General features: G+C 35.4%; 1 protein-coding gene across 2 annotated transcripts; it reads left to right on the plus strand.

The window, feature by feature from the left end:
• Positions 1-861: 861 nt before the first annotated feature.
• Positions 862-3,626, plus strand: LOC127092030 (uncharacterized). Of its 2 annotated transcripts, none has more exons than XM_051030802.1 (6): positions 862-1,436; positions 2,152-2,278; positions 2,459-2,598; positions 2,705-2,767; positions 2,844-2,912; positions 3,228-3,626. In XM_051030802.1, the coding sequence occupies exons 1-6, from the start codon at positions 1,233-1,235 to the stop codon at positions 3,300-3,302; spliced, it is 678 nt and encodes a 225-aa protein (XP_050886759.1). In that variant the 5' UTR covers positions 862-1,232; the 3' UTR covers positions 3,303-3,626. The 2 variants fall into 2 exon arrangements, with proteins under 2 accessions (XP_050886759.1, XP_050886760.1); XM_051030803.1 differs by having other exon boundaries at positions 2,708-2,767.
• Positions 3,627-11,567: the final 7,941 nt, after the last annotated feature.

Here is an 11,567-nt window from a genome sequence, read left to right on the forward strand (position 1 = left end):
TTTAACTATTATAAGTGAGCTTGTTAAAAACAAGTTAGGCATTCCGAACTATAGATTCTCCTCGCGTTTCTCCTTGTTCTTTTGAGTGTTTTGGCCTAATCCTCTATTGTTTCCTTTTCTTTTTTCAACACATGAGGTTAATATATACAAAAGTCACCAAATTCTACAAAAATTTATAAGGTAACAAACGCCTTCTCCACTAATAAAAAAATTAAAATATAAAATCATATTGCTATAAAATCCTTTATCATACTTCTATCACATATACTCTTAACATACTCCATTCGATCATTATTATAAAAAATATATATTTTCAAATTCATTAAATAACTAATATATCATATTTAAATATATTATTTAATAAATATATTAATTTATAATAGTGGGCAAATAAATAAATATTAGCAATATTCTTTGAAAATATACCAATTAGTAATTTTAAGACATTAGTCAAAGAAATTAATATAGAAACGTCTTGAAAATTAATACTCACTCTTATTCTATTTATAAAAAAATTGATTTTTTAGATTCATTAAATAACCAATGTATTTGGTCCAATACACACCGTCTAAATCAATGGATCTAAAAAGTAAATTTTATCTTATAAATAATTTTTAAATTATTATTTTTTCAATAAAAAAATTCTTTAGTCATATATGTATCTTTAAAAAATAGTATTACTATTAATAATAAAGTCAAATAATTTGAATATATAATATAATATAAGGGCAATATTGGCATGTAGTAATTAGGAGGCAAAGAAAAAAACAAAGAAAGAGCAAAAAAAAGTCAAGAGGTCAACTTGAGTAACTTCTCCTCAAAATCAAAAACCAAAACCAAAACAACCAACCTGCTTAGTGGGGGCGTTGCATCATGCCTTCATACACTCTCTCTCCCACAACTATGATTGAAGATATCAACCTCTCTTCACCACGTGTCACTCACTCATTCGTCCTTTCCCTCTCGTCGGGATTCATACCAACACCCCCCTCTTTCTCTCTCCTCTGCACTGTCTCTCACTAAACACATCCCCCTTTTCTTCTCTCTCTCCTCTATCCACCCACCACTTCTCTTCACTCCATTTCTCTCTCATCAAATTTCCCCCAATTTTCTCTCCCTCAATTCCCACTCATCACCAATGCAGAATCATCACCGCCATCGCGCTTTCGATCTATAATAATCACCTTTCTCTCTTCCTCTATCTCTTAATTTCAATTCTCCTTTTCAGAAAAATGTTGGAAGCAATGGAAAGTTCAGTGAACGGTGGTTTCTCGCAACATTTACAAAGCTTCGGTGATAGTAGTGAAGAAGAACTCTCAGTTCTTCCACGTCACACCAAAGTCGTTGTAACTGGAAACAATCGCACCAAATCGGTACTCGTTGGTCTTCGTGGTGTTGTCAAGAAAGCTGTTGGACTTGGAGGTTGGCATTGGCTGGTAATTTTCTTCATCAATTTCACCAACTTCGTTTTTCTCTTTTTCTGATTTCATATTCAAAATGTGTTTTTTAGGTATTCATATCTATGACAAATAACTCAAAACAATATGTTCTTATTTTTTGTTTGAATAAATATTTTGTAGATATTTTTTTAATCAATTCAGTAACTCAGTTAATTTAATTTATTTCTTAAATTAAAAAATCTTTTTCAAATTAATTTCAAAGTGGACCTCATTGAATTTTTCATTTCTAATTCTTGGGTTTTTTGGTTTTGTAATTCTAATGGAGCTTACTTTGTTTATGGATCTGGTGTTTGTTCAAAGGAATTTTGATTTTTGAATATGATCTTTGCCTTGGGTTTATGCTATTGGTAATCTTAAAATGGGGTTTGGGAAAAAATCTTTGTTAATTAGGTATTTATTATGAACTTGATTTTTGTCTATTTTATTCAATATTTCCTATTTTAAAGAGTAAAAATCTTTACCTGATGATTTTTTTCCAACTTATATTGATGTTCAATCTTTGATTATTACTCTTAGTTACATGCATGCTTTGACCATAACTCTTTAGTCAGATTTTTTTTCATATCCTACTTGGATCTAAATCAGTCTTATTATTTAGAGATGGTAGATTTCTTATGTGATGTCTAAGTTTTGTTTACAGTTGTAGCACGGATGATTAGTTTACAATGTGTTTTATGCAAAAATATTGCAGGTTCTTACCAATGGTATTGAAGTGAAGCTGCAGAGGAATGCTCTTAGTGTGATTGAACCACCTACCGGTAACGAGGTAGATGATGACCTTGAATTTGAGAATACTCAGTGGCATGGATCGGATATGGGTGAGTTTCAAATTAGTATATCCATAAAGGTTTTATGATTCATATTTGTCTTAATTGTTAACTGATAATGCTCCCGGAGTTATGTTTTATAGCTTATCTGATAATGCTCCTGGAGTTATGTTTTATAGCTTCTTTTCGCCGCTGTTGCTGATTTTGACTGTGCTATGTTTGATTTCTCAGCATCTGATGAAACTCAGAAGTCCCACAAATCAAGGCATAGGATGCATAGATCATTAGGATCATCTCACAAGAGCATGAGCAGGTCCTTTTCTGTTGATTCACAATCCAAGGGATCCATTTCCATGCCTCATGGGTGGACGGTATATCAGCCAAACCTTTTTCCTCTTTCACTAATTGATTTTGCCATTATGTTATGTGTTTGAAATTTATTTTATTGATGATTCAACTATTAAAAAAATTATGTAGAAGGTTGATTTGAGCAAATTGGAAATGGCTGCATTGTGGAGATATTGGCGACACTTCAATCTGGTAAGCAAATTGTTTTACTCATCTTTTTGGCTGCTTTAGTATGGAATAAAAAGCTTACAAATAGATGGATATGTAGGTGGATGCTGTTCCAAACCCGTCCAAAGAGCAGCTGGTAGATGTTGTTCAGAGGCATTTCATGTCACAGGTGCATTACGATCCTTGTTTCTGTTTTGTTAGTAATTGTGCACTTTCTATAACACTTTCATTTGGTTGAACATTATATGTGGTTCCAACTGGATTTGGTTTACCCACTGTCACAAATCTCATGCTTAAGTATGCACATCGGTAACCACTGGATCCGGATAAATCAAAATCTACTTGCTTTCTGCACAGTCTGATCTTGATCAAACAATCACCGATCTTGATCAAACTACATGAATGCATGAGATTGTGGTTGCTGGCAATCCAAATTTGTTAATTTGTTTGTCTGAAATTATGTTTTGTTCTTTTGTTTATGAAGCAAATGGACGAGTTGCAAGTTATTCGAGGATTTGTCAAAGCTGCAAAGAGGTTGAAGACAACTATGTGCAAATGATGGAGCTGAGCTGAGCTGAGCAAAATGCTGATGTTTATGAAGTTATATATTCTAATGCTAACAAAGATAATGGTGTCTACTATGAATATCCATTTCCCTTGGTACTATGTAACATATTTAGCCGATACTAAGTAGTAAGTATCTTTCGGATCTCAATTAGTAGTAGGTTGGTTAAGAGGTTATATATAGAATGACTCTTTTGTAGCATCACCTAGTTATATTATGTAGATATGTGACCAAGAACTTGAATCTTGAGTGAAGTTTTAAGGCTTCCTTTAGCTTTTGATTATAATGTGCTGCTCCCATGGGAAGTGGGTTTCCTTATCCTTGTGATTGTATATATCTCTTATTTTCCTTCTAACTTTGTTTATTCTCGTGAATGAATTGCTTAGTGCTTACAAAGTATTGACAAAAACCCTGATACGTAGACATTGAGAAATGTCGGTGTTTTTAGAGGCATTGTCCTATAGTTTGTTAGGAACATTTTTGCCTGCAAATGGCTCAGTTTTGTCAAATGCAATAGTTATCAACGGGAAACAACCTTAAAAATATGTTATCTTTTTGTCATAGCATGTGTTTGGTGGGGGCAACTGCGACCAGAATAAGAGCTTTCACTGTGATTTTTTAAAGCTCCACTATACTAATTCAGTGATTTTTTCAACGTCATTTTTTGGTATTTTTCCAATGCACATAGTATATAGTTGGAGTAGAGTGCAAACATTGGCATACAAAATGATAAAATTACAAGTAGTGGGTTTATTTTCAATTATGAACGGTGGAAAATAAGTAAAGTAAGCATGTGATATCAAAGTCGTATAATTTAAAGTACAGGAATTTTTCAAAGTAGCAATCACAAATTTTTATCCAGAAACTGAATTGCCAGCTGTGACCAGCTGTATAACATCTTTTTCAAACAAAATTCGAATTGAAATATATTACTGATGTCAACAGAGACGTTACATTGAAACATAAAGTCACTATACTATATATAGTCTCTTTTTATCCATTTATGTTTAGGAGGGGTTGAAATGTTGAAGTAGCAATTACTTTTACTTTTCAAAATAATAAATAATAATGGTATAAGTAGCCTTGAATTATTGTCTGAGGCTGGGCAAAAAGGATTCGTAGGCAACGTCCAAATTTAAGAGGTGAAAGCTCAAAATTTGGAGACAGAAAAAATGCACAAGCAAAATAAAACTATATGAAAAAGGAAATTCATGGATGGATATTACTTTTATAATAGCGTGGTAAATGTTGAGGGAGAATTTTATGCACTTATTCAAGAGTTATAAGAGTCAAGATTATAATACACGATAAAATTCTACTTGATATTTAATATTATTGCAATCTTAATATTAAATTTGAAGAATGAAATAGCTTTAATGGCATGTGTTTGAATTAATATGATATGTATGTACCTTTCTCTGGTTATGAAGAAAAATATCCAACAGCATGGGCCAGGTTTGTGATGTTCATGTGAGTCAAAATCCGGTGGATATTAGGATCAAAACGGGTCCCATTGTACATATGCATTACTGTACATTTGTTTTTTTGTGTATGTGTTGGTTTTGAAGTTCTGCATTTCTTTGAACTTGAATAAAATAAAATATTTTAAATATATTTTTCATTTTTTATTGAATATTAACTGCGGTCTTTTCATTTTTTCCCGCTTTAATTCATTATGTTTTTTAATGTTGAGAATTAGTCTCCCATATACTCATATATTTTCAAAGGATTTCTTAATCCATCGTAAATATTTTTTTTAGCCATTCCACTAGATTATTTAAATACTTTTAGTTTTCGAAGATTCATCTCCGGATGTACTAATGACTGAATAAACGTTGAAATATTTTGGTGATGTATCTTCGAAAAAATTGAAAATATTTAATGTATCCTACTCAGAAGCCATTTTACATTTGAATTGTATCGGAGATGCATCTCCGTAAATATTTCGGAGATACATCTCCGAAACGTATCAGAACATGTATTTCATGCTATATGTTGTTTATGTGTGTTCAGATAAAGATTTAAAATATACCGTACAATCGAAAATAAAAAATAGTCGTACATAATTCCAGATGGATAAAAAATGCCATATAAAAATAAAATATCAATAAATGCCAAAAATGTCGTACAATCGAGATCAATAAAGTAATAAGACCGTCAAAATAAAGTACATACCATAGTACCACAACTATATAATAAGAGACTAACGTATGTGTCTCACAACCTCTCCTCTATCTCCTCTGCCTCGTCTACCTCCTCGACCATGAATCCCCCCTGTCCTCCGATACAAAAATGCCCTATGTGCCTCCATCATGATGACATATAGAACCTGTCTCACATCAAAGCCATCAAGGAAAATACCTCTGTCAATGCCTGCCCGCACAATCTCCATTATGCGACGACACCTATGCAAGACATTATCGGTATGATCTAGCTGTGTCTGCTCCTCCTCCAATATCTCTTAATGAGCTGATCTCGATGGATCTCATGGAGCATCATGCATCATGTACGAATGTGACACCTTGAAGAACCATTTGATGTACCCATCGACGTAGTTTCAGTCGCTCTCAGCTATGGTAGCCTGTGCCTCCTCCGGTACCAGATGACTCTCATAATCATCAAACATGTCCTTTATCTGTCTACGTGTCAAGGCAGGAGGAGTAGAGACAACATGGTGCCTCGTGTAACACCCTAAATTTTCCCCTGTGTAAATTTAAAATATTTATCAGAGTAAAACAAATCAACATGCAATTTAGGATGCCACACTATAATATTCAATCAACATGCTCAATCGGAAATACATGTAACACTTTACAGTTATAAGCATAGTAGTAATAACTAGGGGTGACAAACGGGCATGCCCGTCCCATTTAGGCCCGCCCCGCAAAAGCCCGCAAAAAAATGAGGCGGGGAAAGCCTGCGGGCACTGCACTTTTTAAGCCTAAAAATGCAAAAATTTATGTAAATACACGTGCCCGTAAAAGCCCGCGAAAAAAACGGGGCGGGGCGGGGCGGACACATTTGAGGGTGAGAGCCTAAATCCTTGGTCCGCCCCGCACAAAAGTGCGGGCAAAATGGGCATGCCCAGCGGGCCGAGCCCGTTTTGCTACCCCTAGTAATAACCACATATCTGAATGTTAACTTTTATTAAATCGCAGCGGAACAACAATAACAAATAGTTAACTCAACATATCCAATATCAATATAACATGTCATATAAGAAATGTTAAAACATAAAGAAAGACACAATGTTCCAATTCCCCAGTGTTATACATAAGAGCAAACGCCGACACAAAAATAAAATAGAAGACTTCACCTTCCACTCACAACTGAGCTCCTACTGCGGATTATCTGCACGTTACCAATGTGGAGACAACATTCAAACAGAAGGGGTGAGATAACATAATTACATAAAGGAAAGCATGATAATAAGTAAGCATTATATTATCACATGCACATCATCCATTCCACAACACAATTCCACATAATCCACACAACGACTATTCACACATAATAGCAACATAACAACCATCCAACATAATAATAACAAAATCAACCATCCAACACAATAACAAATGCAACCTATGTACAATGCAACGAGACTCAACAACCCGACTCAATGCATGTGGTACCAATACATGACCACTCAGGTTCACCACTTTGATCCTCACCTCCTAGGATCAAAGTCATCAATTTGTTACCATCACCTCCGATAACGTCTCACTGACTCCATCACCTCCAAAATTAGCTACTGGCCCAATCCACACAATGAGATTTGAGGCTCACCAACAACTGACCACTTGTTCAACAACATGAATGCATGCAACATATTATACATGTACAACAATATCATGCACAATGAACCACCACCATAGTTAATGTACACTTCCATTACTGGCCATCATGTATCAAACACATGTTATACAGCTCAACAACATCAACATACAACATAACAAGCAACAACAATGCATTTAAGGTTATGTCACACCATCACATACACATTTTAATTCATATCAACACCATCACACATAAAAATATTCACTTTCATGTACTGAAATCAATTTTATATGACAATACACACTCTCAGCTTTCCGAGCTTCAAATGACACTCGAATCGGATATCCAGAACAAAAGTTATTAATTTTTAAAGTTTTTAAGAAATTGCTTCCAGTGTAACCGGTTACCCCAATACCAATAACCGGTTACACTACATTCAGTAGTGCAACCTACACTGTCACACACACGGTAATCGGTTACCCAAAAACTGGTAACCGATTACACCCCACTTTCCGGTCCATGCGTGGCCTCTGTTACACAAGGTAACCAGTTACTCAAAAACCAGTAACCGATTACACCCCTCAAAATTTGCCCAGAAACGTTGTTTTTAAGAAGTATAAATGATTACTCCATTTCTAGTAACCGATTACATTGTCGCAAAAACACTTTTCTACAACTTTTTCAAAATGAAAATTTCTTGAAACCCATCCCCAAACCCCATTTTTCTTACAAAATATTTGTACTATATTTTAACACGAAAATTCACTTTTCAAACGTTCAAAACCCCAACTTATTAACACCGAAAACAATCATAACTTAGTTCCGACTCTGACTCGAATCAACATCAACCACACAACATTGGCAACAAGTAATTCAATCAATTTTATGATTCTAATAGCAGCAGTTCATCATTTCAACATCAGTCACAACATCATCATTTCAATATTACAATAGAGAAGAAAACACAAAACCTACATGGCATAATCTACTCACCATCATCATGTTAACCCTTAGATAATCAGAATCCCACCCTTACCTTAGAGTTCCTAGCAATATATTCTTTAACCTTCAATAATGGTGAATCTCCCCTTGAGTCGTAGCCTCTTCTTATCCCTTTCTCTATTTCTTCTCTTTTCTCCCAAATGACACGTACTCTGAGTTTCTATCCCAATTTCTCTTTTTTATTTTTATTTTTAATTGTTATTAATTTATTATATTATCACTAATTTCTTAATAATAATAATAATAATAATAATAATAATATTACTAATACTAATTAAAATGATAATAATAATAATAATAATAATAATAATAATAATAATAATCCACTCAATTAACTAATTAAATTAAATAATAACTAAAATAGTTAATTAGTTTTACTCACCACACCACCCATTTACACTTTGGCTCACACACTCCCCAACACCTTAGTTTCTAAGGAAATTACCCCATACCAATGGTACACAATAGATCAAAACACCAATCAACACAACATAATCATAACTACCACATAATTAAATTACGAAAAATAACTTAAATAAAATCGAGGCGTTACAACTCTCCCCCACTCAGAACATTTTCGTCCTCGAAAGTTATCTGATGTGAACAACTCTGGATACGACTCTCGCATCCTGCTTTCCAAATCCCAAGTCATGTTTCCTCTGGCAGCGCCTCCCCACACTACCTTCACGAGAGCAATCTCTTTGACTCTTAACTATTTCAGTTCTCTATCATCAAACCTTATAGGTAGAGCCTCAACTGTAAGGTTATCCCTCACCTGAACATCATCCATCGGAATCACATGCGACGGATCTGGAACATACTTCCGAAGTTGTGAAACATGGAACACATCATGTAGATTTTACAAATTCGATGGCAATCCGACTCTATAAGCAACAAGTCCAACTCGCCCGAATATTTGATACAAACCAATAAATTAAAGAGTAAACTTCTTCAACTTCAAAGCACATCATACACCGGTCATCGAAGTGACTCTCAAGAATACATGGTCTCCCTCTTGAAACTCAAGATCCTTTCTCCTCTTATCATGGTAGCTTTTCTGCCTACTCTGTGAAGCTTTCATCTTCTCCCAAATCAGCTTCACCTTCTTAGTAGTCTGTTGGATAATCTCAGGTCCAAGCACTACACTCTCACCAGATTCATGCCAACACAAAGGTGTCATGCACCTTCGACCATACAAGACTTCAAAAGATATCATTCCAATACTAGAATAGAAACTGTTATTATACGTGAACTCAATCAACGACAAATGAACATCCCAAGCACCTCCTCGCTTGAGAACACAAGCTCTCAATAAGTCTTCTAATGACTGAATGATCCTCTCTGTTTGACCATCAATCTGCGGATGATAAGGTAAACCCAACCTCAGCTTCGAACTTAAAGCTTTCTGCAAACTCTCCCAAAATCTAGAGGTTAACCTCAGATCTCTATCCGACACAATACTTCACAGAACTCCATGGAACTTCACAACTAGACGGATATATATCTCTGCAAACTTCTGCATAGAAAAAAATATGTTAATCGAAATAAAGTGGTTTGACTTCGTCAGTATATCAACAATTACCCAAATGGCACCATGCCCTCTCGGAGTATTCGGAAACCCCATCACGAAATCCATATAAATTGTATCCCATTTCCATTCTGAAATATGCAACAGTTGCATCAATCCTGCAGGCTTCTGATGTTCAACCTTTTCTTCAGCTCTACGTAACTTTTCTCACAATGAACGTCCCACACAAACAGTTTACCTTTGCAGGTCAACTGAGTTAACGGAAGTACCAACTTGGAAAAGCTTTCAATAAATATGTGGTAATAACCATCTAAGCCCCAAAAGCTTCTAATCTTTGTCATCGACTTTGGATCCTCCCATTGTAGAACTGCATCTACCTTGGATGGATCCACAATAACACCACCACCTGAAATAACATGATCATGAAAGCCAACCTCTTTCAACCAAAATTCACACTTCGACAACTTAGCATAAAGCTTATTCTCCTTCAACACTTGCAATACAACTCACAAATGCTCATCATGTTCTTCTTCTGATTTAGAATAAATCAGAATGTCATCAATAAATACCATAACAAAACTATCCAAATAAGTATGAAAGATACAATTCATGTACTCCATAAATACTCCGGGTGCATTATAAACACCGAACGACATCACAAAATACTCATAGTGTCCATATCAAGTTCTAAATGTCGTCTTTCGTACATATTCATCCTTCACTATGATCTGGTGGTAACCTTACCTCAAATAGATTTTTCTAAACATACGTGCACCCACCAAGTGATCCATCAAGTCATCTATTCTCAGAAGTGGACACTTCATCTTAATTGTCACTTTATTCAACATCCAATAATCCACACACAACCTCATGCTACCATCTATCTTCTTTACCAACAACACCGGAGCTCCCCAAGGAGACACACTTGGTCTCAGAAACCTATTCTCTAGTAAATCTTCTAATTGTTCCTTCAACTCTACTAACTCCAATGCAAACATCCTGTATGGTGCCATAGAAACAGGTATGGTACCAGGGACAAGATCAATAGAACACTCCACCTCTCTCTCTGGCGGTACATCTGAAATGTCATCTGGAAACACCTCTGGAAAATCCCGCACTACCTACAATTCATCAACCACTTCCTGACTCTTAGCAGATAACGCCGCGAACAACACAAACACCTGAGCTTCCTCTTCCAAAAGCTCCTTCAACTCTCTAGTAGACAAGAAACCAGACTCTTCCTCTTCACTAAGTGTAAGAAACCACACCGACTTGTTATAACAATTGATATAAACATGATTAAACTCCAACCAATTTATCCCTAAGATAACATCAAGATTCTCCAATGGCAAGAAAATAAGTTCAATGTTGAAATCTTTATCAAAGATAAACATACGACAATTAAAACAAACTGAAGTAGTAGTCACCGAACCCTTAACAGGAGTTTCGATAACCATTTCTCCACTCGTAGAAGACACAACAAGACCTAGCCTTTTCACACAGTTAACAACAATAAAAGAATGAGTAGCACCAGTATCGATAATAACAATCAAATGTGTATTATTAGTATAACATATATCTCTGATCAACCTGTCATCACTGGAAGTCTGAGTCCCCGTCAGAGCAAACACCTTTTCTCTAGTTGAAGCTTTATTAGGCTTCGAGCAATGAGTGCTGATATATCCTGGTTCACCATAGTTGTAGCAAGTCACCATGTTCTCTTTGCAATCGGCAACCGGATGTCCTGCCTTCCCACACTTGTAACACTTCTTCACATCACTCTTTCATTCACTAACACGATGACCCAACTCACCGTACCTATAGCACTTAAGAGAAGTAGGGGCACCTCCCCCACTTGGCCTCTTACCATCAGCAGATCTCTATTTACCTTTATCAGTAGGAGCATTATATGGCTTCCCATAGTTCAGATTCTGCTTTCCTTTTCTCTCGCT

Source organism: Lathyrus oleraceus, chromosome 6 (assembly GCF_024323335.1).
Source record: "Lathyrus oleraceus cultivar Zhongwan6 chromosome 6, CAAS_Psat_ZW6_1.0, whole genome shotgun sequence".
Classification (NCBI taxonomy): domain Eukaryota; kingdom Viridiplantae; phylum Streptophyta; class Magnoliopsida; order Fabales; family Fabaceae; genus Lathyrus; species Lathyrus oleraceus.

Coding starts and splice junctions, on each gene's coding strand:
- LOC127092030 (XM_051030802.1), top strand. CDS start 1,233: ATGTTGGAAGCAATGGAAAGTTCAGTGAACGGTGGTTTCTCGCAACAT. Junction 2,599..2,704: donor CCATGCCTCATGGGTGGACG/GTATATCAGCCA, acceptor AAAATTATGTAG/AAGGTTGATTTGAGCAAATT. Junction 2,913..3,227: donor AGAGGCATTTCATGTCACAG/GTGCATTACGAT, acceptor TTGTTTATGAAG/CAAATGGACGAGTTGCAAGT.